The sequence below is a fragment of the Phyllostomus discolor genome, chromosome 2 (assembly GCF_004126475.2).
Source record: "Phyllostomus discolor isolate MPI-MPIP mPhyDis1 chromosome 2, mPhyDis1.pri.v3, whole genome shotgun sequence".
NCBI classification, from domain to species: Eukaryota; Metazoa; Chordata; class Mammalia; order Chiroptera; family Phyllostomidae; genus Phyllostomus; species Phyllostomus discolor.
The window spans coordinates 210,656,257-210,683,673 of record NC_040904.2 but is presented as its reverse complement, the minus strand read 5'-3'; the positions used below and the strand labels follow the sequence as shown (position 1 = coordinate 210,683,673).

General features: G+C 62.0%; 1 protein-coding gene and 1 long non-coding RNA gene across 4 annotated transcripts; one reads left to right on the top strand and one right to left on the bottom strand.

Annotated features, from left to right (window-relative positions):
* Positions 1-2,752: 2,752 nt before the first annotated feature.
* On the top strand, positions 2,753-23,472 carry CBX7 (chromobox 7). 3 transcript variants are annotated; one of them, XM_028532448.2, is made up of 6 exons: positions 2,753-3,040; positions 5,188-5,231; positions 12,055-12,120; positions 16,932-16,998; positions 19,629-19,980; positions 20,361-23,472. In XM_028532448.2, the coding sequence occupies exons 1-6, from the start codon at positions 2,972-2,974 to the stop codon at positions 20,513-20,515; spliced, it is 753 nt and encodes a 250-aa protein (XP_028388249.1). In that variant the 5' UTR covers positions 2,753-2,971; the 3' UTR covers positions 20,516-23,472. The 3 variants fall into 3 exon arrangements, with proteins under 3 accessions (XP_028388249.1, XP_028388248.1, XP_035875535.1); XM_028532447.2 differs by having other exon boundaries at positions 2,755-3,040; positions 20,358-23,472; XM_036019642.1 differs by having other exon boundaries at positions 3,021-3,040; positions 16,895-16,998; positions 20,358-23,472.
* Positions 6,197-9,883, bottom strand: LOC118499187. Its single transcript, XR_004901713.1, has 2 exons — positions 9,781-9,883; positions 6,197-6,550 (listed from the first exon to the last, which is right to left on the bottom strand). It is a non-coding gene; the product is annotated as an uncharacterized LOC118499187 (long non-coding RNA).
* Positions 23,473-27,417: the final 3,945 nt, after the last annotated feature.

Below are 27,417 nucleotides of genomic sequence, written 5' to 3'. Positions count from 1 at the left end.
TTTTGTTTTTTTCCTAGCTGCTTGAGATGGGTGCTTACTTGTTACTTTCAGCCTTTTATCTTTCCTAAGATAAGCATTACAATCCCTAAACTCCCTTTAAGTCTTGCTGCAGCTGCATCTCCCATTATTTTAATATGTAATATTTTCACTCACATTCAGTTAAGAATCTTTTATAATTTCCATTATGCTTTCTTTTTTTTTGATCCATCCATTATTTTTAAAATGTACTTCTTAATTTCCAAACACACAGGGCTTTTGAAATGATCTTTTTTGTTATTGATCCTTAGTTTACTTGTGTTATGGTAAAAAAAAATCAAGTCTGATTTCAGACTTGAACTTCCTTGAGATTTACTTTTCTTGTAAATCTTTCATATGTCTGCAGGAGAGTATTCTGCAGTCGGAGCCATGGTGCTCCATAAAAGTCCATCAGACAAGTTTCTTACCGTTATCCTCATTGGCTATGTGTCTGCTTGTTCTTCCAAGGATGTGTTGGAAAATCTTCTACTGTAATTGTGAATTTGTCTATTTTTGTGTGTAGCTCTCTTCTTTGTGTTTCTTATATTGTAAGCCTATATTTGAGTGCAAATTTGCAATTGTTCTGTCTTTCTGGTGAGTTGGAACATTATCATTATGAAGTGATCTCCTTTATCTCTAGTGGTGTTTTTTTTCCCCCTGGCAGTAAAATAACTGCATTAGCCTTTGGTTCAGTAGCCTTGGAATCCTGTATTTCCCCCAGACACTTACTGTCACTCTTGGCAGCCTTACGTTTCAGATGCGTCTCTTGTGGATACGTCTTGTAAATGGCGCACAGGTGGATTTTATCCAGCATGAGAAACTTGGTATTTTAAAAAACATCCTCTGATTTCAGGCTTGAACTTCCTTGAGGTTTAGTTTTCTTGTAAATATTTCATATGTGTGGAGGACAGTATCCTGCGGTCGGAGCCATTGATCCAGTCGCATTTATTAAATTCTAGGAGGAATTTATATCTGCCACCTGTTTGTCCCACCTAGCCTGTATTTATTTCTTCTCTCCGTCCTTGCTTACACTAGGATCGAACGAGAGTTTTCTCATTCTACTTTGCCCTCTAGTAATTTGGATAAATATTATCCACTATGCTTCCATTCGTTTCATGTTTACCCCGGTGATGGATTCATGCATCAAAGTTGAGTGCATTTGGTGTCTGCCTTCACTTTCCTCCTGGAGAACATCAGGATCGTAGAACACTAACTCCACCCACGTTATATGCTGTTGCTGTGTGTTTCAGCTCTGTTTTGTCCAGAAGACATGGTATTGTTTTGTGTATCAATGGTCTTCATTGTTCTTCGTTCCCTGCTGCACCAGACCTCCGTCTCTAATCGCTGCCCTCCTGCCCCAAGTGCCCCCGTTGGAGTTTCCTTGAGGCAGGGTTTGCTAGTGATGAAGGCTTAGTTTTTGTATTTGTAAATGTTATTATTTAACCTCGTCCTGGCAAGATATTTTCCACTGGGTACCTAGTTTCTAAAAGAAATGTTCACTGAGTATATAATTCTAAGATGATGTTTATCTGCTCTCGGGACATTGGAGATATAAATATATATGTATCATTCCTCTGCCTTCTGGCTTCCATTGCTCCTGATAAAAACTCAAGTATAAATTTGTCACTTCTTTTTTCTGTGTGCCAGACAGGAGCCTTTGGACTTTATTCTGATGGGAATGGGGAGTTATGAAAGATTTTTACGCAGTAGGGTGGTCCAGTCAGATCTGCCTTTTAGAAAGCACATTCCGGCATCGTGTGGATAGTGGGTCAGAGGGTAATGGCAGCCCCGTGAGAGGGTTGTTGCTGGGGTCCAGGAACAGGACCAGGGCAAAGCGTGCGGACGGGAGCAGGTCAGAGGCAGGACTTGGGATCAATTGCGGTAGACGGTGGGAACCGGAGGGACACGGAAGACTCCCGGTTCCTGGCGAGGTTGAATGGAGGTGCCAAGCGAATACAGAAGGTTGGTTTGGGGTGGGGGTTATACTGAGTTCGTCCTGGACCTCAAGGATACACTCATTCCACAAAGAGTTGAACACCTACTACGTGCCTAGTGCCCAGCGTGGTGGGGTGTATTTGGGGCTTGGATCGGCGTGGCAGCATAAACTCGTTCCCGTGTGCACCTTTTTTCCGCCGCGGTCACACCTGTCGCGAACTATTGCCTAGCCGAGGGTCCTCAAGAAGGACCCGCGTCTGATCCGGGCGTGTCTGCTCTACCGCCTACAGACCGAGTACGACGGATGGAACGACGGACGTGGAGGGCCTGCTCAGTAACTGGCCAAGCTGCGGCTCTCCAGAGCCCGAATCTAGGGAGACCGCGGTGCTGCAGCGTCGCGACGGATAGGAAAACCTGGGCTGTCTGCGCCCTCCTGCAGGGCAGGGGTCTGCGCCGAGGCCCCGCCTGCTTCTTTGTGGGAGGTAAGGCAGATGGCCTCCTCGTTCTGCCCATTTCTTGATCTGCCCAACCCAGCCCATGCCGTTTTTTTGGTCCATCAGAGTCACCGGGAGGATTTTAGGAAATGCATGGGTGTTAGGATACCGTGCGGCCCCAGGGCGGAGAGGCGCCCACACCAAATAAGTACCACTGCTAGCTGCTAGGGTGAGCTGCGCGCGTGCCCTGCCTCTGGGGCGGGGCGGGGCTCCAGCGGGGGCGGGGCCGGTGGATGCGAAGGGGCGGGACCTGCCGGGCACTAGCCAAGCCCCGCCCCGCCCGCTCCCCCGCGTGCTCGCGCGCTCTCGCGCTCGCTCGCGCTGAGGAAAACGTTGCGCAGGTTCCTAAATGGAACGTCGGCGGCGTGAGGGAGCGCGAGGGGGTGTGCGCGCGTGCGCGTGCGCGTGCGCGCCCGGGCGAGGGTGACGGGGTCCCGGCCGCCCCGTGCATCGCGCGCCGCAACCGCGGCCCCGCAGCTCCGCCCCCGGCCTGGCCCGGCCCCGGGCCCGCTCGTCCACCGCCCCCCATGGAGCTGTCAGCCATCGGCGAGCAGGTGTTCGCTGTGGAGAGCATCCGGAAGAAACGCGTGCGGAAGGTGAGGCTGCCGGGGGGCGGCTCCCAGGACCCCTGTGGGGTCCCTTCGTGTTCCCATCAACGTCCCCTTCACGCTGGGGGCGCCCGCGAATGTGGGCCAGAGGCCCCAGGCAGCCCCGCGCTTCTGGGCTCGTCTCCCCAACTCGTGCCTCAGTTTCCCCCAGCTCCTTGTAGGGCAAGTAGAATAAAAGTTGTCGCCCCGGGATGCTGGGAGCCACTGAGCTTAGGATCGGACTTTAGGAATCCTGAACGCCATCCTTCTTCACCCCCGCCCCCCCCATTCTAAATGTGGGGGGGACTGAGGCCCAAGTTGAGGAAACAGCTTCCCTAGTGCGTTGGCGTCTGAACTGGGTCTCGAACACAGGACTCTGGACTCTTGGTACCAAGACCTTTGAAGTTGGAGGCGGGGCTTCGGAATAGCTTCCAGCCTCTGAAGTCTTAACTGCTGGACTTGGACCTTTTCCGATCGTCTCTACAACACCCCACCTTCCATCTTTCTCGTTCTCCTCCGAGTGCACACCCCTCTGTTTTCCCCACCCCAACTTTCAGCCCCGCCCGGCAGGGCTCAGTGAAGCCGCCTACGGCGCTCTGGCTTCCTCGAAGCTCCTCCCCCTTTGCCTCCAGAACGTACACCCTGCGATTAAGGAGGGTTCTGCTGGGCTCGGGTCCCCGCCTCTGGGCCGGGCTTCGTGGTCCACGCTTCCCATGCACCTGTTTGCAGAGTGGGCTCGCTGCAGCTCGGAGGTTGGGGATGACAGCCCTGGGGGAAATTTCTTCTCCTGGCACTCACCACCGTCCTGTTCCCTGTGTCCTCTCTGCGGCCCTTTGGGAGGCTCCGGCAGCAGGGCCGGGAGGGGTCTTAGAGGTCACTGCCTCCCATTTGACAGAGGCAGAAACTGAGGCCCAGGCAGGGGAACCCAACGAGTCCAAGTCACAGGACAAGGCAGAGAAGGAGGTAGAGCAGGGAGCTCAAGTTGGCCGATTGCCAGCTCATCTTCTTTGGGGAGAGCAAACAGTCCTGGCATCTCCGGCCCGAGGCTCAAGGTCAAGGTGGGCGGTGAGCTTTTTTTCCCACCCATCCCTGAGGGGGTTGAGCTCCGTCTTCAGGTTGGTGCTGCCCCTCCTTCTCCCATCCTCCAGAGTTTCCTGGATTTTAATTTATTCCACTGAGCCCAGTGCTTTTCATGAAGTGTAGCCCGAGCAGGTACAGTGACCCCTTCTGCGCAGGGCCTGAGGGGTGGTGCCAGAGAGTGAGAAGCACCATTCTTTTGGCCATTGACTCAAAATGCATTTCCTGAGGATCCGTCATGGGCCAGGCACCATTCTGAGCCCCAGGGAGGAGTACACCCCGTCCCTCACAGAGCTGGCTTTCTGGCAGAGGAGACACTCGGCACACAAGGAAATAAAAACAGATGCCTTCCAGCCAGGTTTGGGCTACACAGAAAGAGAACTGTGAGGCGGGAGGGCTGGCATTAGAAAGGGCAGCCAGGACACGCCTCTTTGAAGAGGTGACATCTTGGTCCCAAAGTTCCAGTGTGGGTGGGTTTCACCCAGTGCATGGGGTTGGCCTGGAAACTTTTAAAGGTCCCTGTCTGCTGTGAGGAGCAGGGGGGGCCTGGCTCTCTTCTAACTACTAGAGGGGTGGCCATCATTTCTGCAGGTGGGGGATTGTGAGCCTTCTTCAGGGTCCTGCCAGGGTCTTCTGAGTTAAGGGCCCTGAAGTCACTGTCCTGTCATCTCTGGGCCAGAGGCAGCCTCTCCTGGGAAGGGGGCTGGTGGGATTACAGCTGAGGGTGCTCTGGGGTTGGAGAGTCTTCTGATCTAAAAAAGAAAGAGAGTTACGGTCTCGGCACTCGGACTGTAGCGGCTGAGTCTTTGGTGATGTGCACCCCCGCGTGGCCGGTGTCCCCACGTATGATGGGAGCTTGGAGCTTCTGCCACAGGAGCCGTAGAGGTGTTTGGGGCCAGGTGCACTTCTGTGCTGTCGTAGGGCGGGCATCTGTGGGGGGTCCTCTGGGTTGGTGGGGGTTGCCTGGTCTGTGTGCATGTGTTGGGCATCCGCCTGCAGAGGGGATTAGGCCTTGCTGTCCTGGGAGGGGTCTGTGGGCAGCTGCGTGTCTCACTGTGTCTGCTTCTCTTTCTTCCCAGGGCAAAGTCGAATATCTGGTGAAGTGGAAAGGATGGCCCCCAAAGTAAGGTCCTTTGTGTGTGTGTCTGCCTGCCTGTAGATCCCTCCATCCACCTTTCGCCGCCTCTCCTGCCTAGCTTTTAGCTCCAGCTGCTCTAGCAATTGGCCAGTGGGCATTGATTAAATCATTTCCTCTGGCTTTCACGTGCCCCTCTGGCAGCCGAGGGGCTTGGAGCACATGAGGGTCAAGGTGGGCCCCGAGCTTCCCTTCTCGCCTGCTCCCCTCCAGTTAAGTGCTCTCTTTTGTTTAGAAGCACCTCTCCCACTCCTTTGGGTCTTTGCCTGCCACGGGGAGGTGAAGGCCCAGGATCTTGGCTTCAGAGATTCCTGCTGGTCAGGTGGGGGGACCCCCAAGCTGTAGCGAGTACAGTGCTGGGCAGGGGTCTGTGGGACTGGTTAAGACAAGGCCAGCCAGTGGGGCAGGAGTCCTCAGTGCCACAGAACTAAGGACAGAGTCTGAGCCACCTTGCCTTTGGACAGCACTCTCCAGTCTACGGAGCAGGTTCCTATACAGCCTTGTGAGGCTGGTGGGGTGAGAATCTTTCAAGATGTAGAAACAGGCTCAGAGAAGGTTAGCAGTTTGCTTTAAGCCACACAGCAAGTAGGGGCAGAGTTGAACTAGACCTCTCCATTTTCAAGTACCTGCCGTGAGTCTCCTCCATCTCAGCTGGGGGGGGGGTGGGGGCAGGGAGCTGGGTCTAGGACCTCTCCCAGTCTCTCCACCTCTCTTGCTGAGGCCCAATCAGGAACCTTCACACCAACCAATCACCTCCCAGCAGGGAGTTGTTGAGGGGTGGGGAATGAGCACGTCGTGGGACCTACCCATTGGTCTGTGGGTGCCCCACCCCCCTGCCCTGCCTCCCAGAGACTGACTCCCAGGGGTCTCCTGGAGTACCCTCTCCCCAGAGCCTCTGCTGTCTGTGCCAGTCGCCTTCTGCTCTGCTGGTGGTGGGGGCTGGCCTGGCACTGGGTCCTGGGAGCATCCTGGGGCACGGTGGGGGGACACGGCAGTAGGGAAGATGGCCCATACTGCCTCCGCTTCTGTCTCTGCAAAACGGGTTCAGTAGTCCAGGCCCCGCTCCCTTCACAGGCTTCTTCACCTTGTGGGGCGGAAGGCCTGGGCGCGTGTCCCGGGCGACTGCGGCATCCTGGCGACTGGGGCTGGTGGCTGGGGGTGGTGGTTGGATAACGCATTTGTCCATTCCCCTGCCCCTGCTGCCCCTTCCCAAACACCCTGTGGCGGAAGGAGGGTCCCTTCCTCCACTGGGCAGATGACAGATGGACTTCCAGCCGGGGTGAAGGGGCGGTAAGAGTGGGGGAGAGCTAGAAAAGGAAGAGGCCGGAGTGGGCAGTGGGAGCAGCAGGAGCACTGGCTGCCTAAGTGCGCGCTCCCCCAGCTTCTGCGCGGGGAGGCACTGCATGGGAGTGGGGGCCCAGCCCAGCGGCCTTGAAGTCATGTGGGCTGTTTTTCCTCCTCTGTAGCCTCCATCTTTTGAAAGATTTCCTTCTCTAAGCAGAGGCACTTACCAATTAAAAATTCCTTCTCCGACTTATTATGCCCAAATGAATATGTCTGCCCATCAGAGCTCCCATCAGCAGGGAAGGACCCTGCGCCCCAAGGGCAGTCCCTCCATGTGTCTGCTAGCCTGAGCCCCGGGCCTGGAGCCCACTTGTTCCTTAGCATGCCAGGCCACTGCATGGGCCCTCGTGACTACCTTTAATGACCCCCAAGGGGGTTCTGGGAGCCCTGTTTGATCAGATGCTCGGGTGTACCTCTGGCTCCCCGACACGGTGGTCCTGTTCCTGTCCAGCTGCGAGCCCTTGGGCAGGTCCCCCATGGAGTGGGACCGCGGTTTCCATATCTCCAAACTACAACAGTGAAGCCTGCGTCCAGCGTTGTTGTGAATGAGGATCAGGTGATGGCTAGAGAGCACCGTGAGCGTTCTCCGCCCGCCAAGCCCTTTGGGAGTGTTTGCAATAGAGTTCGACAGCTCGGCTTCTGGGTCCCCTGCCCCACCCCCAGCCAGGACAGGGGACTGGCGGGTCCATTTCTCGCAGGAGCTCAAAGTGGCCTAGAAGCCATTTAGATCAATCCTCAGCTAGGGAACCTGAGGCTCAGAGAGGGGAGGTCAGTTCGAGAACATAACTGCCAACCCCGTGTGGTGTGGTACTCACTCCATGCCATCCACCGCATCAGCCCACTGCCGCTGAGGGGAAACAGCTTCAGTCAAGGGAGAAGAAGGAGAGCCAGGGCTGTTTCATAGCCTATTTGGTCTTCAGTCTCCCCTCGTCAGGGGGCCTGGCTTGGCACCGGGGCTGAGAAAGGCGGTGGGGAGTGGATAGTCGGGCAGGCTGCCACCTGCAGGCCCAGGAACCTTCACTAGGGCAGCGACAGCCTCAGCGGCGAGAGGGGTCAGACTCTCCTGCTCCACAGCCCCCTGGTCACCCTGGCTGGGGAAGCTTACATTAACAACAGAAACAACAGAATGCTTGCCCTGTGACAGGCCGGTTAAGCTGTTCCATGCTTTGCCTGCTTTCTCTCGAAACAGCGGACAAATGACTGCCCTTCCTCCCCAGCAGGTGGGGCAGAGGAGCTATCTTGCTCGTTCTGGAAGGTACAGCAAAGGGCACGGAGAGGGGCTGGGGGCACAGAGGAGGGCTGGAGTAATGGGGCAGAGGATGTTAAACCATCAGCTGCAGGCGCTCTCACCCCAAAGAGACTCTGAGATGTCCCACTCGCACTGCACCCTGCCCAGGACCGCCCCCTTTCCCACGAGTGAACGCTACCGCGGCTCCCGGGGAGGGCTGTCTCCATGCATCTTCCAAAATGATGTTGTCAGTGGGCACAGCAACGACCGGGCTGTTCGTCAGTAAGCCCCTAGTATGATCAGGGATTGGCCCCTTTAATTGACTCTTGGCAACCCATTTTACAGGCAGGGAGAAAGAAACTCTCAGCAGACGCGTCCCTGCCCAGGGTCACACAGCTGAACTGATTTGAACTACTGGCTGTCTTATCCCAGGACACGGAGGCCCAGACCCTTTGATACACAGTGGGCTGTGGCGAAGGTGGCCGAGGATCGCGTGTGTGTTGGCCTGATGGCCAGTTCAGTGGGAAGTGCTCAGGCGGCGGAGCCAGACCAGGCTGCCTTTAAACTGTTTCAACATTTACCTGTGTGACCCAGGGCAAAGCCTTCAACCTCTCTGCGCCGCCATCCCCCTACGTGTAAAATGAGGCGCTGGCCTCACGGAGCCCTGCCACGGCTGCCCAATACAGCACACGGTTGCTAACGGTGCCAGACGCACAGGGGACGCTTTTTTAAAAGGCTGGGTTTGGGCAGCAGCAGCCGAGTCCAGGATTGCGGCCCTGGCAGTCTTTTGCACTCTCTACGCTTTTGAAGTTGATTTAATTAACGTTTAACGCTTATCTGCTTGTATTATGTACCACAGTGAAGTGCGTGCTTCCCAGGGCTTAACACGACTAACAATAGTCCCGTCAACCCTGAAAGACTGGTACTACATCGGTAGACCCGTTTCATGCAAGGATAAACGGAATCCTGAATCGCTGGCTCAAAGTCACCCCTGCTGGCTCGCCCAGACCCCCGCCGAGACCCGTCTCATTTTGAGCAGGATTACATTTGAGTTTGGGGCTGGGGAGCCCGGCCCTGCGCGGCCTTGCTCCGTGGGGCACCCCGCCCCGCCTCCAGCACGGCCCGAGCCTGCGCAGACCAGGCTCCGGCTCCCGCTGGTGCCTGTTTACACTGCCCGGGCCGGGACTGGCGGTCACGTGGCCGTGTTTACCTCTCAGCGGGCGCGCGCCGTCCCCGCCCCTATCCCCCATTGGTTGGCCTGGTAATCTCGTGTACGCGCCACTCCTGCGTGCGCGCGCGCGCCTCCCGGGCTGCGGAAAGAGGCGCGGGGCGGGGCAAAGTGAGCCTTCACCCCACCAAGGAGCGTTCTGTACCCGCCCAGTCCAAACCCGTTGCCCCTGCACACCCCACCTGACCCTCCCGCTCTCGCCTAGGTTGTGGACTGCGCCGCCTGCAGCTCCTGTCGTCCTTGTGCCCGGTTGTTCCTGAACCGTGTTTGCCATCGCTGGCCTCTGGGTAGCTGCTCTGCAGAGGGGCGTTATTGGCTTCCATTTTAGGGGAGCCCAAGGTGTTCCACAGACACTTGTGCAATCCACGTTCCTTTGCCCTCCCGCTGCCACGTCTCATCCTGTCTATTGCCTCAGATCCCACAGGTGGATGCCCTAGGCCAGTAACAGCCCCCTCCGAATCTACCAACCCTTTCTTTGCACCCACTGTGCCCCGGGCCCCCAGGTCATACACGGAGGACTTGGACAACCAGGAAGTAGGCAGTGTCCCTCTCCCAAGGATGTCTCAGCTCGGTGGGGAGTCAGATACGGTGACACGTGAAGTATCTAAAGGTAGAGCGGGTGGCCGAGACTGAACTGAGTTCTAACCACACGCTGCCCTCTCACTGTCTCAGTGGCCTGGGCAAGATGCTTACCCTCTGGGCCTCAGTGTCGTCTTCTGTAAAATGGGGTCACCTACCTCATATGGGTGTTAGGAAGGATGGATGGGTCCTTGGCAGTCCTCTGCTCTCACTCCTTGCTGTTACTGTCTGTGGTTGTGCTAGTGATTCTACGATGAGGAAGCTGAGGTCCAGAGAAGGTTGGGGACTTGCCAGGAACCATAGAGCAGCAACATAAACAAAAAAATGGGCAGGGCGATGGGGCAGTGGGCAGGGCAGAGAGGACTAGAGCAAGACAGCGACATTTCAACAGCTAGAGAAAGAGGGAGGTTGAAGCAGCCTGCAGCAGGAGCACAAAACTCCCCTTTCTTGTGACCAGTTCCATCTGAGGAAACTCAGCCTTTGTTTTGGGGAGGAGGGATTGGAGTCTTTGCTAGCCTCTGGTTGCTCATAGCGTGGGTTCCCCCACCCCCAAATATCTATATATATGTGTATATAGATATATAGTCAGTTTCAGTTTCACATTTACTCAGGGTCATCGAAACTGCAGTGCATCTAGGGTCTTTGCCAGAGCACCTGGGGCTGGGCCTGGGCTGGGTGCTCTGGGGGGCGGGGTTACAATCTGCCCACTGGGACACCAGCTGCATTCATCAGCACCTATGGCAGGTGCCCAGTGCCGCAGTAAGGCCGTGGAGGGGAGGGTTCATCCTGCTGGGAGTGGGGCAGGGGAGAGGATCTAGGAGAAAGCTACAGGGACCTGGCTCTTAAAGGATGCACTGGAGGCCTCTGGAGGGACTGGATCCAGGGGGGAAGGCACAGCATGTGCAAAGGAAGAGAGGTGTGACGGTGCCTGCTCAGGCTGAGCATGTGGCACTCGGGTATGGGCTGTAAGGTCTCAGGGCGTAGACCTTTGTTGCTGAGGGGGCACGGAGTGGCTGTGCGGCAGTGTCAGGGGAGAAAGCTGCAGAGGGTTCTGTCCTTGGGCAGCTTGTTGTTCGTTACCTGGATTAGTCGACTGTAGGTTTCACAGTCCCAGCAGAGTTTAAGATGCAGGTTTCAGCTCAGCTGGTTTGGAGACCATGGGGACAGGGGCAATGCCCAGCCTCTTTCTGCTTCCTGACACCTGCCCAATGCCTGCTCCCCTCCCTTCTCACCCAGCAGAGCTGGGGCTGCCTCAGCCAGAATCATAGCCCAGTGCTTGGGTTTTGTGTGTGTGTACACATGCGCACACACACACATTGGTGTGTATTTGTATGTGTGCACACACACATATTGGTGTGTATATGCATGCACATGCGTGCACACACACATTGCTGTGTACTTGTGTGCATGCACGTGTGCACACACATTGGTGTGTGTTTGTGTGCATGCACATGTGCATACATATATATGTTTTACATTTTTATGCACTAGCATCTGTTTATAGTGACTGATACTGGTTTTCCCAATTATGGAAGTCATATAGAGTGTGTTTTTAAAATAAAATCACATACGTGAAAAAGTGAGCTGCTTAAGGGCAGATACTGAGTAAGTAACGGAGCAGCTGGAACAAGGATGGCTGAGCTCAGGAAGCGCTGAGCTGTCTCAGTGCGTGTCTGTCCCAGCAGGACCCTAGGGGGCCTAACCCTGTGACCGCAGTCACTAGACATTTACCAAGTTCCCGCTGGATGCCAGGTGTGACACAAGGACACCTCAGACTGGCCTAGAGGGCACAGGTGTGTGCCCAAGAGGGAGGGAGCAGCTCAGCCTGGCGAGAGAGGCTGTGCTGAGGCTCCGGTTTGGGAGGGGTGGGGACAGCGACAATAGTAAGTACAGAGCACTTCTGCGTGGCAGGCCCTGCTCTAAACACTTACACACATGAGTGCTTTTCTCAGCAGAGTCCTCAGGGAAGATATGGGGAAGTCGAGGCACAGGGACCTTAGGGAAATAGTTCAGGGTCTTACAGCTATCGAGGATGGAGCTGGGATTTGAACCCAGGCAGTCTGGCTCAGAGCCTCTGCCCTTTACCACAGACTCTCGCCTCTTCTAGGAAGGGCACGTGGGGCCTCCAGGCCCTGCCCTCTTTCAGGCTCCCTGTGCTCCTAAAGGGACATGGGGTCTAATCGGGAGTTGCACACAGACATTTAGGGGATGGCGTGATCGGTGCTCAAAATGAGGGAGTTCTGGTGTCGTTGGATCCCTTAGAAGGCCCCTGACCCAGCTTGGCTGACCAGGGACAGCTCCTAGGAGCAGGTGACAATTTCCTGGACCAGGAAGGGGCGAGGGCTTATAGACAGTGGGCCCTGGTGGAGCAGCTGTGGCCTGTGTGAATGGCGTGGGGAGCAGGGCGCTCTGACCTCTCGTTTCTCTTCCAGGTACAGCACGTGGGAGCCGGAAGAGCACATCCTAGACCCCCGCCTGGTCATGGCCTATGAGGAGAAGTAAGGGGCTCGGCCTGCCATGGGGCTGGTTGACAGGCAGCCTTGGAGCTTCCCTAGGGAGCCTGCGGCTCTCAACCAGGGGCATGGGCGTGGGGGTGGGCTCCTGGCAGGGACAGCCCCGTCCCGTCTGCAGCCGTGGGAGGGCGTTGGGCACCGGCTGCAGGGCAGCTGGGGCCCTGGCTCCTTTCCTGTTGCTGCGTGATGTTGGCCCCTCCCCTCCCTTCCCCAGGCCTCAGTCTCCCTTCTGGGGTTACTGGGGCTTCTGCTGTGGCTTCTCCATAAGGTGGGGGTTTCAGCTGCAGTGATGAATGTTACAATGTGTCATGGCGATGCCCTGCGTGAGAGGGACAGCAGTATCGGTGATGCCCAGGCATGCCCTTGGGGAGAGAGCAGAGCCATGCTCCCTGGAGATTCTCTCAAAGGAGAAGGCAATCGGCCGAACCTCAGGAAAGGCCCAGGGTTGGTGGGGGTGGCTTTGGAGGTGGGACAGCTAAGCTGTGGTCCACCCTGCTCTGCCCTGCCCTAGCTGAGCGGCCCGGGCAGAGCCGCCTGGTCTCAGTCTCCCACATCTGTCAGCGCCCTGCTGGCAGCCACAGGCTGGCGAGGCCTGGGCAGCCCCTCCGATGGCCACGCGGGCACAGCGCGGCGGGGAGCCTTTGGCACCGCGTCCCTCTTCCCGGTGCGGGGCCCTCGGAGCAGAGTGCGGCCTCCCCTCGTGCGCTGTGAGCCCGGAGCTGCTGACCTCCTGCTGGCAGGCAGCCCCGTCCTGCAGCCTGCCCCCACCGCTGGCCACCACTGACCTGTAGGGCAGGACCCGACTCCTAAAATCGGCCCCTCCGGAAACCCCGAGACAGGCATGAGGGTCTCCTCTGCCAGACGGGGAAACCGAGGCTCTGAGGAGATGAGGGAGCTCCTGAAAGAGCCCCACCAGGACCCACCCCGGCTCCGCCCCCCGCACCCCAGGTCTCTGGTCCCTTCTCACCCAGGAGACCTCCTGCTGCCCGTCCAGAGGAACGCTTCCCTCTGCTGCTGCCTGTGAACACGAGAGTCCCCTGTCCCGCAGCCTCTGCCTGGTTCCCGAGTGCCTGTGGGGCCCTGGCCCACGCGGCTGCGGCCCTGGGAGAGCCCTGGGGGACACCCCGGAGTGTGGTTAGGGGAGCGCTGGGCAGGCGCCAGAGGCTGGAGCAGATCCGGGCTCTGCCGCCCGCCGGCTGGGTGGTGCGGGGCGAGGCCTCCCCTCTCGGAGCCTCGGCTTCCCCGTGGGGACACGTGACACGGGGCCCGCACGCTGGCCTCGTGGGGCTTTCCCGGGAGGTGCAGGAACGGCAAGCACTCTGTGAACCCGTGAGTGTGGGCTCACGCGTGTGAGTGTGTGCTGAGGGTAACTCGGGCCAGCTGGCCATGCTCGGATTCTTTGACACGCCCTCTCTGAGGCCCCGGCACGTGCCAGGCGCCGTCCCAGGTGATGAAGGGCCACAGGGAGGCACGAAAGCCACAGCCGTGTGTCCCCTCGTGGGGCTCTCGCCCACACCAGGAACCGCGCAGGCCGTCAGCTGGTGACCAGGGCTGCAGAGACGGAGCAGGCACAGGGAGAGGCGGGGGCAGGCCGCTGGTCTCCTGGGCAGTCCGCTGGGGGCTGGGGGTGGCCGTGGGTCAGGGGCCTGAGCTGAGGGAGGGCGTGGGCCCAGCAGATGCCGCAGAGCGCGTCCGGGTGCGGCCCTGTGAGTGCGGAGGCCCCGGGGGGAGGGCCCGCGTTCGAGGAGCAGCGTGGGGACAAGTGTGGCTCTGAGTGCGGCTGACGGGACTGGTGTGAGCCGGGAACCTGGGAGGGCAGGGCCGGTCCTGGCGGAGGAATGGCGCCGTGTGCTGAGTCAGGAGTCAACGGTGAGGTGCACACCGGGAGCTGGGAGACTTCTCCAGACCCCTGTGCGGCGCCGCCTTACTGCTCTCAGGCTGGGTGACCGGGGGTGACCGGGGGTGGGTGGGAGTCATGTCCGTGTAACACAGGCTTTGCCGGGTTTTCATGCAGACGCAGGGAGCCTGCCGGGGCTCTGCTGGGGAGTCCGTGCACATCACGGGGGACTGCGAGGGCGCCCAGGGCTTGCTGGGGCCTCGACCCTGTGGTGGCCTCTGTCCCTTAGCCCTGGACACCACGATCAGAGTGTCCGGGCCTGAGGGATACCAGGCTTCGAGTTGGTAAGGACTGGACAGACCACAGGCTCCTACCTCACCCTCTCGCTCCCCACCCCCCACAGTTTGCTAGCAGGATTGGGGGTGCAGGCTGCAGACAGGAAGCCAGGATCGTGTGGCCTGGGCTCCAGGCCCGCCCTGTGGAGCCTGACTGGTGTCCCCGGCCTGTCCCTCCCGGGTGTGGACCAGAGCTTAGCATCTGCCCCGGCGGCGGGAGGTGTAATAACTTGCCATGTGTGAGTTACTTCACCTCTCTGCCTCGGTTTCTCTGGCACAAAGGGGGGCCAGTAGCAGTCCTGCCTCCCTCCTAGGGGGGGCTGCGAGTGCTCGGGTGTCTGGTGGGGTGTGTGTGCGGTGCCCGGTGTGTGTGCGGTGCCCGGTGTGTGGTCGTGGCGGTGAACGGCTCCTGTGAGCGCGGTGAACCCGTTCCGATCAGCATTATTATTGCCCCCCAAGGCCTTCCCTCCCCGCCCACTTCCTCCCCTCTTTCTCTCTGCTTTTTCTTCCCTCTCTGCTCCCCTCTTTATCGTTAGTCTTTCTGCTCCTCATTTCCATACGTACCGGGGACATCCCGTTTCTCTAAGCGCCCTGGCGGTCAGCCGAGCGCAGAGCCCCTTCCCCCAGGCAGAGACGTGGAGCCCAGAGAAGGGCGGTGGCCAGCCGAGGCCCCCTGGGTCAGGGTGCAGCTGGCGCCTGGCCCGGTGGGTTCCGAGGGAAGCTTCTCTGCCCCAAGGACCTGGAAGGGCTGCCCTGGCGGGCCGCCAGGGGTGGGCACCCCAGTGCCCTGCGTGCTTCTTTCAAGTGCTGGTTCTAGGTCCCTCCCCCCGCCCCCCATCCCCCGTGGACCTGCCGAAGCCCGCTCCATCGGGAGGGGGGCCTCTGCCTGGCGCACGGCCTCCGGGAGCCCTGGAGGCCGAGGTGCTGGAGGAGGGCGGGCAGCTGCCGCCTAGAGGAGGGGGACAGGGGGAAAGGCTGCTCGGGACCCATGGGCTCAGCGGGGCTCAGAGTTGGACACTGGCCTGAGGTCGCACACACCCAGTAAGCGGGGGAGCACTGTTAGACAAAGAGGTAACTCCCACGGCTGAGAGACTGCTGAAAAGAAAGGGCTTGTTGGGCCACCCTCTAGCCAGCGAAGGACTGGGCCGCGGGCACGCGGTCCACACCGCCAGCAGCAGGGCCGGGGGGGGTGCCCGGGCGTGCCGCCCCGGCGTCAGCTGGCAGGTGCGTTTGCGCAGGGGCGGGCAGAAGTAGGCCTACGCTTGTTCACAAGGAAAATAACACGATAATTAAGGAATTAAAATACAAGGAAAAACTGCTTCGTGTACTCACAACTGTAACCCTACTATTGCCTGCCTGTCCATTATGTTTTGGGGAAGAAAGATGAAAGTTTTGGAAGGTTTTCCACTGGCCACAGATAGGGGGGCGGGAAACGGGGAGGCAGGGGCGGCTCTGTGACAGGCGCAGGGGCTGCGAGGAAGAAACAGCGACCACGTCTGGTCAGTGACAGGCCATAGCCCTGAGGGTCCGCGCACAAGCAGGGGGTGGCGCTGTCTGCTGGCTGGCTCCGGAGGCTGGCTCAGGGCTCCGCCACTGTCAGGGACGTGGGCCCTCTTCTGTCCCCTGGCCCCTGCTGCCGCCGAGCCGACCACTGGCCTGTGCGCCCTCTCCCTCTCCCTCTCTCCCTCTCTCTCTCTCTCTCCCTCTCTCTCTCTCTCCCTCTCTCTCTCTCTCCCTCTCCCTTTCCCCCCCTGGGGGCTCCCTCTCTCTCGCTGGCCCGCTGGAATTTAATTTACAGCATCTCAGAGCTTTTCTCTTGTCGGGGTGCACTCCTGCCCTCGCATCCCTGCGGCCGACCACACGCACGGCCCCTGCGTGGGGGCCGCAGACAGGGTGAAGGGCGCCGAGCGGGGTGGGCAGGAGGAAGTGCCTGTGAATCCCCTGCCACCGCGGGCCTGTGTCGGCCTCTCTGGGGCGACCTCCGGGGTGTGGTGCGTGCGGCTTTATCTGCTGCCTCGGGCTGCGCCTGTGCTCGTGCGTCTGGGGGTGCGTCTGGGGCGTGGGGGCCCCCAGTGGCGCGTCTGTCGTCTCCCCGGGGCTCGGTGCAGGCTCGTTTCCCTCCCCCCCGCCACCCCCGGGGGGAGGAGTCCAGACAAGCGGGATCCCGCTGTGCAGACCCTCAGTGAGGGATCCCGGGCCGGGACAGGACCACTGCCAGCTCATCCGCTGCCCTGGGACGTTCGGGCAAACTCGGTTGACACTGGAGCCCCATTTCTGGGGGGGCGGCATGGTGGGGCAGAGCCCTGGCGTGGCCTGGAGCCCACGGAAGAGCGCCACGTGTTTCGAGATGCCGTCCGGGGTTGACCTCAGCATTTGGGACAGTGGCGGGGCCTGGCCTCGTGTCCGCTGGGAGGACTGAGGCCCCGGGAGTTAAGCACGTGGTCCTGTTGTTCCGGCCTAAAGAGAGCCCCAAGGAGGAGCCTGGTACTCCAGGATCTGGGGGTGGTCTGTGGAGGATGCCCCCTCCCCCGTGGGCTGCGGAGGGCGGGGAGGGGTGGACGCCATACTTTCCCTTAAATGTCACCAGTGTTTCCTTCTCTCCTGCCGTCTGCTTTGCACCTCAGGGAGGAGAGAGACCGAGCGTCGGGGTATAGGAAGAGAGGCCCGAAGCCCAAGCGGCTCCTGCTGCAGGTAACCCACCAGCGCTGGCGCCCACCCACAAGTCCCGGGGCTCGCCCTGCAGTCGCCCAGCTAGTTGCGCTGAACAGCTCCCCCCTCCTGCCCCCGCCCTGCCTCAGCCCCAGCCAGGGCGTGTGGGGGGAGGCACTTGGCGGGCAAGGTCCGATGCAGGGGGCTGGGGGGGAGCCGGAGCATGGGGCTGGTGGCCCGGGGCTGGTGGCCCAGGACGGCGGCCGGGGGGCGGTGCTATGGTGGGAGGGAGGGTGGGTACATGGCTAATGGACTCAGCATTTTAAAAGCTTAGAGTCTTGTAAATGACCTTTTTGATATTCACAGTCCCCAAAACGCAAAATTGTAATATCTGACCTCCTTAGAAGACAAAAACTTTAGAATTGAGAAAACACGGGAGCCTGGGATTGTAGAATTCAAGGAAGGGAGATTCTTGGCATTCTGGAACCATAGTGTTGGGATGTCCTAGAAACGTGCCATTTCCGAGTGAGAAGAACCCTCAGGGTCTCCTTTCCCGAGCCCCCACCTTAGGCGGGGCTTAGACTCCGCCGCACCCCGCTGCCCAGGCCTGGGGAGGGGTTGCTTTGCTGGCCTCCCTGCTTGGCCCTGGAGGCAGGATGGGTCTGGATTGGCGTGGCTCTGCGCGGGGAGGTGGTCGTGTCGTGAGGTTGCTGCTCTGGGCCTGAGCTGCCTCCTCTGTGAAAGTGGGATGGTAGGGCCGCCTGCTCTCCCTGGTTGGGGAGGCCCCTCCAGGCACACGGAGCCCAAAATAAGTCTTCTTGTTCCCTGTGCGGCGTGAGCCACGCCCACCCTCCTGTCCACTCTTGATTGCGGGGCGCCGGAGGCTTTTGCCAGAGTAGACGGCCCCCCCCACGCGGTGGGCCCGTTCCCCGGGGCTCGGCGTAAATGGGGCCCCGGGGAGGAGAGCAGCACCTGTCGGCCGCCGTCTCTGTGCTCAGCGCCCCCGCAGGGAACGCACGCCATCCACACGGCAGGCCCTGGGCAGGCGTGCCATCCTCTGCGTAATAAGTCCCCCCAGCTAAGCCGCTTCACGCAGTAAACACCCGTGATGTCACGGTCTCCGTGGGCCAGGCGTTCAGGGGTGCTTCAGCCAGTTCTCGGGAGGCTCCGGGTTGGGTTACAGCCCTGAAGTTGCCCAGGGTCCACTCACCTGAAGGCTTGGCCAGGGCTGGGCCGTCCACTTCGGAAGCGCTGCCCACAGGGGCCGCTGGCAGGCGTGCCGGCGCTCGGTGTTGGCGGGAGGCCCGGGCACTGCCGCGTGGCCCTCTCCAGAGGGCTGCAGTGTGGCCTCCTGGTGTGGCCACTAGCTTCCCCCAGAGTGGGTGTCCCGAGAGAGAGAGCGAGGGAGAAGCGCAGTGTCCTAATGGCCTCGCCTGGGGAGTACCCCCCCCCCACGGCAGGCAGTGTGGGAGGGGACCGCCCACAGTGTGGGTTCCCAGAGGCAGGGGTGGCGGGGACAGCGGGGGCAGGGGCCGTCTGACAGCTTGCTCATCGTTTCCCTGATGAGGACACTGAAGTTCAGGTGGGCCAGCAGTGTCCCCGGGGTCACGCACGGGGTTAAAACCCAGGCCTGGCCTCTGCTGCTCCCGGGCAGTTCTCGCGTGGTGAGGCGCAGAAGGGCACCGATGAGGCCCCTGGTAGAGTCGTGGGCGAGTTTACTGGGCTTGTGACGGCCTGCAGGCCGGGCGGGGGGAGCAGGTTCGACACGGCCGCACACAGGCGAGCCCTCCTAGCACTGGGGTGTTTTCCCAGGGCCACCCCAGTTCAGCCCTCCTCCCGTCACCACGGCAACCCGCGGCCCACACCCACTGAAGGGCATTAGCAGGCGGGGCTAGAGGAGGGAACCTGCACGTGGGATCTTTGCTCCCACCTGGAGATGCTTGACCTGCGGGTCCTCCCTCTCTCCCCGGGGAACGCTCAGCCTCTGGCGAGAGGGCGCAGCAGAAGTGCTGCCCCAGAGCCACCCCGCCCCCCCCCTGGCATTTCAGCACCCCGGCTCTTTCTGGGACTTGTGTAAATCAGCCCCAGAGTCAGTGAGGTGAAGCCCCAGGCTGCAAACACCAGTCCTTGAGTAGCGGAGGAACCTTCCTTCCGGCCGTTTTAACAAGAACGAGGCAGGGCATCGACAGGGCTGCGCCCACGTGGGCCACGAGGCAGCTGGGGCCGGTGCGGAGGAGCCCACCGGCTGCCGGCAGTGCCCGCGCCCCCTGGGTCCCCCTGCCCCCGGGACCTTCAGAGCCCTGGCCTCACACCGTCCGTCTCCCTGGGAAGCCGCTGTCCCGGCTGTGGGGTCCTTCAGCGAGCAGAGGTCCCCGCTCTGCGATGACGGACACTTCCTTGTGTGTCTGCCTCCCAGACCCAGATCTGCGTGTTGTTTCCCTCGCCTGCCCCTCCACGGTGCACCGGAGGCCTGTGCCCGCGGCCCCACCCCTGTGCCCGCCAGCCCTGGGGAGGCTGCCCTGCGGGGCTGGGGGGGCTGATGGCCGGCTCCGGGCCGCGCCAGCTGGGGAAGGGCACCGAGGCGGGAGGAGCGGCGTGAGCAGAGGCGCGGCGGCGGTGGCGGCGGGCGGGAGGGCAGGGCTGACCGGCCGTGCCCTGGCTTGCCCCCGCAGCGGCTGTACAGCATGGACCTGCGGAGCTCCCACAAGGCCAAGGGCAAGGAGAAGCTCTGCTTCTCCCTGGCGCGCCCACTCGGCAGCGGGAGCCCCGAGGGGGTGGTCAAGGCGGGGGCGCCTGAGCTGGTGGACAAGGGCCCCTTGGTGCCCGCCCTGCCTTTCCCGCTCCGCAAGCCGCGCAAGGCCCACAAGTACCTGCGGCTCTCACGCAAGAAGTTCCCGCCCCGCGGGCCCAACCTGGAGAGTCACAGCCATCCACGGGAGCTCTTCCTGCAGGAGTCACCGGCCCCGGACGCCCTGCAGGCCGCCAGCGAGTGGGAGCCTGCTGAGCAGCCCCCTGGAGAGGAGGGTAAGGTGCCCCCCCAGGCCAGGCCCAGAGACCCTCAGAGCTGGAAAGGTCCCGTGAGTTGTTGGGCCCCACTGGCCTTGAGGCCCGGAGAGGGTCTGGGGTGCTCCGGAGGCCACGCCCTGGCCCCAGCCCAGAGCCCTCTCCGTGGTCCTGCTCAGGATGCGCTCTGGTCCGGCCAGAAAAGATAAGCGCAGTGACCTCCTCCCCTTTGCCCCGCCCTGGGCTGGGCCCTGATTTGGCTGCAGGCTCCGGGGACAGCTGGTGTGGGGGGTGCGCTGTGGCCTGCATGCTGCCACCGTCCCGCGGTCCCCACGCTGCTGCTGCTGCTGCCGACGCTGCCCTCCACCTGTCTGTCTGTCTTTCTCCTGTGGCTATAGCAGACGCAGACCCGGCCGACGGGCCCCCTCCCTGGACACCTGTGCTCCCCACAAGTGAAGTGACAGTGACTGATATCACCGCCAACTCCATCACCGTCACCTTCCGTGAGGCCCAGGCGGCCGAGGGCTTCTTCCGGGACCGCAGCGGGAAGTTCTGAATCACCGTTTTCACTTTCCTTAAACTGTTTTCTTTTGGGCTTGGGGTGGGCACGCCCAGAGATGGGGAGGGGCCGGGGCGGGGTAACTATTTTATTTAACAGTGTGGAGCAGGACGAGGGAGGCGGACCCCAGCACTCTCCCGCCAGCCTCCCCCTCCTCCGTGGGTGATGTTTACAGGGAGGCCTGCGGGCCTCTGTCTGGCCGGGAGGTGGGGAGGCCTGGCCCTGTTCTGTCAGTCTGGGCGCCGTCTCCAGTGTGGACTGGGGACAAGGACACCGTCCCTCGGACCCCTCCATCACCATTCTCCTCCGGGGACGCAGCAGCGGGTCCTGGGAAGTACCACAGGGCGGGTGGGAAGGCCCCAACCTGGCCCCTGAGCATCCCGCCCCTGCCTTTCTGGCTGATTTCCCTCTTCCTTTTTACCCAGGGAAGAGGTCTTTATTTTTAACTCTGTACTCCAGCTTGCGGTTCGGTTGGAGGTTGCCTTTGTCCAGTGTGAGGCGTGGAGAGAAGGGGCAGGAGGAAGGGTCGGGGGTTGCTGCGGCGTGTCCTCTGTGCCCGACACCCTCTGGGAGGGGCCCCTCCGTCCAGGGGCCTCCCTGGAGGTGGCTGCCAGCGGAGCACCTGCTGCTGAGAGCTGCCCCTGGTCCCCGCCACTGGCCTGGGAGAAACACCGGGCGCACACCCGGCTGCACGGGTGTGCACTGCACACCGCCGCCCCTGCCCTAGTGCGTGTGTGCGTGTGACTGCAGATGTGTGCCGTGGGTGTTGCGGATCTCATGTTCAGAAACCCTGACTGGGTGACTGCGGGGTGATTGACGGCATAGAAGCAGTTGCCACGGGCACCCCGCACTCACCCCGCCTGGCACGGCCCGTCACGTGACAGGACCCGGGCCAGCTCCATTTGCTGGGAGCTGCCCACAGGGCTGCGGCCGTGCCGAGGTGGCTTCTGCCGCTGCAGGCGCGCAGGCGTGGCTTCGTGGCCCCTGCTGGCCGGCCGCCGGCGCGTCAGCGTCCGTGCGGGCGGGCCGTGCACCCCGTGGGCCCTGTGCTTCCTCCCGAGGGGCTCATTCTCTCTGACTCAGGGGGCTTCCCGGCCCTCCATCGCCCTCTGTTTCTGCCCCCTCCGCCGGCTCAGCCAACGCTCCGTGTGGGTGTAGGTGGTCCGGGAGGGAGAGTGTCCCGCCACCTTCTCAGGGCAGCCTCAACTCCCTAACCCTTCCTCTCACACCCCGGGCCCCTCTGCACCCACCCTCCGTGCCGAAGCTGGGGCTGGCCTTATTTTCCTGCGGGGGGCAGGGGGCTCTGCCCACGTCTTCCTGTGGTCACGCTGCAGTGGACAGCGGCTCAGGCAGGTCGCAAGCCCCACCCCACCCACCTGGCAAGGGACTGTGTGTGCCAGGAGGAAGGGGCCCTGGTTTTCCAGTTTGCACAAGCGTGCCTGTGGACTAGTAGCTTCCCTGGCAGTAGGAGTGACTTCTCCCCCCCATGGGCGGGGGTGGGGGGTCCGGTGTACCAGGAGAGCGAGTAAAAGCCTGGCTTCTTCCAACCCCCCCCCCGCAGCTGCCCTCCCTGCGGGGGTGTCTCTCTGCTCCGCTGTGTTGTGAGGCAAGGATAGGGCGGTTCCCCCTCCCAGACCCCTTCTTCCTGAGTTCCCAAACCAAAGACAGCCTGCACCCATTTCTGTTTGGGGTACCCTGCTGGCAAGATTCTCCATTCCCTGGTCTCCCTCTTCTCCCTCCTTAATTCTCTGTTGTCCAGGGTCAATTCAGTGCTTCCAGTGGGGGACAGTCCCCTCAGGGGTGACTTGGTTCACCCCCAGCCCAGGGAATTGAATCTAGACGAGCAAGTGGGGGTGGGGCAGGGAAAGGCGGGGCAGCCGCGGGGCCTCCGGGAGGGGCGGTGGCTGGGGCTGGGTGCCGTCTCAGGACAGGGGTGCCCCGCAGAGGTCGCTGAATGCTGTCGGCTCGTGGCTTTGGGACCTGGCTGGCCGTTCCCCAGGGGACACAGGACCTGCTCCTGCCTCAGGGGACTCTCAAAGAGTCACTGGTGCAATTTGCAGGGTTGGGCGTTCGGGGAGCCTTGTGTGGGGTGAGGGGCTGTTCTGCGGGCAGCGGCAGGCCCGTCTCCCTCTGCTCTGTGCGGCCCCCGGGCGCCCTGTGTCTCCGGGAGAGCCAGAGCCCGCGGAGCCGGCTCCCTGGGGAGAGGTCTGTGGCCTCTGAGGGCCGCTCCCCCTCCTCCACCCCCAGGACAGAAACCTCTCGGGCCTCCTCCCGGCCCCGAGGGTCCCAGCTGGGCTGGGGCCGGGCCCGAGCAGGGCCAGGCGGCCCTGACCTCCCACCTGCCCCACCGCCACTGGAAGTCCAGCACTCGACGACGGCGTGGGGGCCTAGAGAGACTGGACCACCTGCGTCTCCTGCCCGCCCTCCCCCCCCCCCGCCCCGCCCACTTGAACGTAGAAAGACTGGGTGGTACTTGTCTCTTGCCGTGGGATCGGACAAGGAGGGTGTTCTCCGCCCCTGGCGAGGCCCCTCGTGAGGGCAGCGGCCGAGCGCTGTTGGGCAGCCCGACGACCGTCATGGCCCCCTCGGACCCACTGCCAACCGTCCCCTCCTGTCCTGCTGGGGGAGGGCGCTGCGCTTGGGTTGGGTGGCGGAGCTTCCGCTGCACGAGCCGCCCGCCTGGCCCGCGGGGCCCGGCGCGAGAAGGCCCCCTCCTCCGCACGGAGGGGCGGCCGCTTTGTTCAGACGAAATGAATGTACCGGGGGTCGGCCCGAGTCGGGGCGCACGCGCCCTCCTGCGTGGGCGCGCGGGCAGAGCCACGGTGGGCGCGGAGCTCGGCTTTATTTTTGTACTGATACTGGTCAGAGAATGTAGAGCATCTATTTATTCAGATGATTTATCTGGCAAACAAGGCAAAAAACTATTAACTACATTAAAGATGATTTTAAAAAAAGTTCTCGGGCGTCCGGTTCCTCTTCCGATGGGGTCCTGGCGGGGCTGCGAGAGGCGCTCCGGCCCGCGGGCTCAGCCGGGGCTGTGGGGGCCAGCCCTGCCGGGGACTGGCCGTGATCTGGGACCGGCCATTCATTTTCCTGTGGCCTGCACAGGCGGGGCGAGGGTTCACTCGGTGGTGGGCGGCGGGAAGTGGACACGTGCCCACTTTGGGGTCAGGGTGCAGAGGCAACAAGGGGTGGGTGGGCTTGGGGGCAGCGTCCGGCCTTGCCGGAGGCTCTCGGTAACTCCCTTTAGAAGGTGGGGGGTTAGCACGCCTCGTGCCCAGCGTCCAGCCTTGACCCTAGTTTTGGATCCCCAAGAAAGGCCCCGTAGGCACCCAGTACGAATGTCCGTCCTGACTCTCAGGTGCGTTGCCTGGGCACGGCCCTCTGTGGCGGGTGCTGGTACTGCGCCCTGGTCCGCCCAGCGAGGGCACAGCGAGCCAGGAGCCCCGGGGCTCACTCCCCCAGCCCTTCCAAGGAGCCTTACTCCCTGTGGTCTCTGTTTCCCACAGTCGGCCGGCGGGTCGGAGAATGTGAAACAGAAACTTTCAGAAATAAACAATGCGTTAGTATCAGTTTGCGTGGTGACTCCGAGTGCCTTCTGTGTTTTCCCTTCCAGGACGTGAGTCAGCCCTCTGTCCAGTGTCTCCGCCCGCATGTGCAGCAGCCCCTCCCTACCCCAGTCCCTCAGTAGCAGTCTCTGTGTCCAGGGCTAAGGGACAGAGGCCACCACAGGGTCGAGGCCCCAGCAAGCCCTGGGCGCCCTCGCAGTCCCCTGTGGTGTGCAGGGACTCCCCAGCAGAGCCCCGGCAGGCCCCCTGCGTCTGCATGAAAACCCGGCAAAGCCTGTGTTACACGGACATGACTCCCACCCACCCCCCGTCACCCCCGGTCACCCAGCCTGAGAGCAGTAAGGTGGCGCCGCACAGGGGTCTGGAGAAGTCTCCCAGCTCCCGGTGTGCACCTCACCGTTGACTCCTGACTCAGCACACGGCGCCATTCCTCCGCCAGGACCGGCCCTGCCCTCCCGGAGCCTTCAGAGGCCCCCACCCCGGTTCCCGGCTCACACCAGTCCCATCAGCCGCACTCAGAGCCACACTTGTCCCCACGCTGCTCCTCGAACGCGGGCCCTCCCCCCGGGGCCTCCGCCCTCACAGGGCTGCACCCGGACGCGCTCTGCGGCATCCGCTGGGCCCGCGCCCTCCCTCAGCTCAGGCCCCTGACCCACGGCCACCCCCAGCCCCCAGCGGACTGCCCAGGAGACCAGCGGCCCGCCCCCGCCCCTCCCTGTGCCTGCTCCGTCTCTGCAGCCCTGGTCACCAGCTGACGGCCTGCGCGGTTCCTGGTGTGGGCGAGAGCCCCACGAGGGGACACACGGCTGTGGCTTTCGTGCCTCCCTGTGGCCCTTCATCACCTGGGACGGCGCCTGGCACGTGCCGGGGCCTCAGAGAGGGCGTGTCAAAGAATCCGAGCATGGCCAGCTGGCCCGAGTTACCCTCAGCACACACTCACACGCGTGAGCCCACACTCACGGGTTCACAGAGTGCTTGCCGTTCCTGCACCTCCCGGGAAAGCCCCACGAGGCCAGCATGCGGGCCCCGTGTCACGTGTCCCGGTGGGGAAGCCGAGGCTCCGAGAGGAGAGGCCTCGCCCCGCACCGCCCAGCCGGCGGGCGGCAGAGCCGGGATCTGCTCCAGCCTCTGGCGCCTGCCCAGCGCTCCCCTAACCACACTCCGGGGTGTCCCCCAGGGCTCTCCCAGGGCCGCAGCCGCGTGGGCCAGGGCCCCACAGGCACTCGGGAACCAGGCAGAGGCTGCGGGACAGGGGACTCTCGTGTTCACAGGCAGCAGCAGAGGGAAGCGTTCCTCTGGACGGGCAGCAGGAGGTCTCCTGGGTGAGAAGGGACCAGAGACCTGGGGTGCGGGGGGCAGAGCCCGGGGTGGGTCCTGGTGGGGCTCTTTCAGGAGCTCCCTCAGCTCCTCAGAGCCTCAGTTTCCCCGTCTGGCAGAGGAGACCCTCATGCCTGTCTCGGGGGTTTCCGGAGGGGCCGATTTTAGGAGTCGGGTCCTGCCCTACAGGTCAGTGGTGGCCAGCGGTGGGGGGAGGCTGCAGGACGGGGCTGCCTGCCGGCAGGGGGTCAGTAGCTCCGGGCTCACAGCGCACGAGGGGAGGCCGCACTCTGCTCCGAGGGCCCCACACCAGGAGGAGGGACGCGGTGCCAAAGGCTCCCCGCCTCGCTGTGCCCGCGTGGCCATCGGAGGGGCTGCCCAGGCCTCACCAGCCTGTGGTTGCCAGCAGGGCGCTAACGGATGTGGGAGACTGAGACCAGGCGGCTCTGCCCGGGCCGCTCAGCTGCAGGGGGCAGGGCAGGGCGGACGCCACCACCTGACCAGCCTCACAAACTACCGCACACTGGGCAGCCTTAGGCAACACAAGCGCACCCTTCCACGGCTCTGGAGGGCAGAGCTCTGGCCGCCGGCCCCCGTGTCGGCCACAGGTGGGGCCTTTCCCCTCTGCTGCGGCCCGCAATCCCGGCTCGTCCGACGTCCCTCCACCCTCTGTCCTCACCCAGCCTTCTCATGCGAGTCCCTGTCCGTGCGTGTGCTCGTCTTATCGGGACGCCAGCCGTGTTCGACGCAGGGCACGCTCACGTCGAAGCAAGGCAGCGCCGCAACTCCGGCGCAGGGGCTCTCTCTCCGGCGAGGCTGCCCGCGCAGGTTCTGGGAAGGGCACGAACGGTGAAGAGATACTCTCCAACCTAGTCCACGCGTATTTCACGTTCACCGTTGAAAACTTTGTCATGTATGTTGCAGAGACTGCAAACTGTGCCAATGCATTTTTATGCACTTATTTATTTTTAGAGAGGGGGGAAGGGAGAGAAAAACAGAGGGAAAGAATCTGGCACGCCCGCAGCCCAGCTATGTGCCCTGTCTGGGAATTGAACCAGCGACATGTTGGTTCAGAGGCCAGGGCTCAATCCAGTGAGCCACGCTGGGCAGGGCTGATCCACCATGTTAAGGCTCCCATTTCAGAATGTATAACCCCTGCGTTTTAGCAAGATACGCAGCCATCTGAAATAAAGGCGACATTTCCCAGACTCCCTTGCTGCTGGGCGTGGCCGAGTGACTGGGCCCCAGTCAGGGAGATGTGAAAATAAACCCCGAACGGCAGCGCCTGGGAGGGCCCCTTCCTTAGGAGCGGCTAGCTTGGTCACCTGCCCCCTGTCTGATCCTCTCCCCACACAGAGCTGCCGAAACCCACACGTCACATGTGGCTACGTTTTGGGCCAGGGGGACAAAGTCCCCGCACGTCCCGAGGGCGGCACAGCAGGGAGCTGGCCACTGTGGGGGTCCGGCGGGCCCGTGGAGTGCCCACTCTGAAGCTGACGCCAGGTCTGGCACGCGGAGGTGAGCGCTCACCTCTGGCTGCCGGGCGGCAGGAGCCCGGGCCCCCGTCCACAGGGCGGACCGCAGTCCTGCTCTGGCTGCAGGATTCCCGGAGGGGCTGGCGGGGGGGAGCGGGGAACAGAGAGGGGTCGGAATCGGGACAGGGACACTCTTGGAGGAGATGCCCTGGAGGTCCCCATGGATCTCTAAGACGGACCTTGGGCTTTGTCCTTTTCTCCAGGACGAGGAGGCGATTTCAGCAGCACTCCCTGGCCACGTTCATTGACCCAGACGACCCATTGACCCATTGACCCAGACGACTCATTGACCCATTGGTCAAGGGTCCGTGGTCCACATCGGAGCCGCTGTATGCCTCCCTCCGCGGAGGAAACACAGAGAGGGGAGCATCAGAACACTGGGCTGAGGCCGCCAGATGCCTGGACTCGGCTCTACAGCCCCAGCCGTGGGGCAGGTAGGGACGGGGTGTGAAGGGACAAGTGTCTAGCACCGTACACC

Coding starts and splice junctions, on each gene's coding strand:
- CBX7 (XM_028532447.2), top strand. CDS start 2,972: ATGGAGCTGTCAGCCATCGGCGAGCAGGTGTTCGCTGTGGAGAGCATC. Junction 5,232..12,054: donor TGGAAAGGATGGCCCCCAAA/GTAAGGTCCTTT, acceptor TTTCTCTTCCAG/GTACAGCACGTGGGAGCCGG. Junction 16,999..19,628: donor CCAAGCGGCTCCTGCTGCAG/GTAACCCACCAG, acceptor TTGCCCCCGCAG/CGGCTGTACAGCATGGACCT.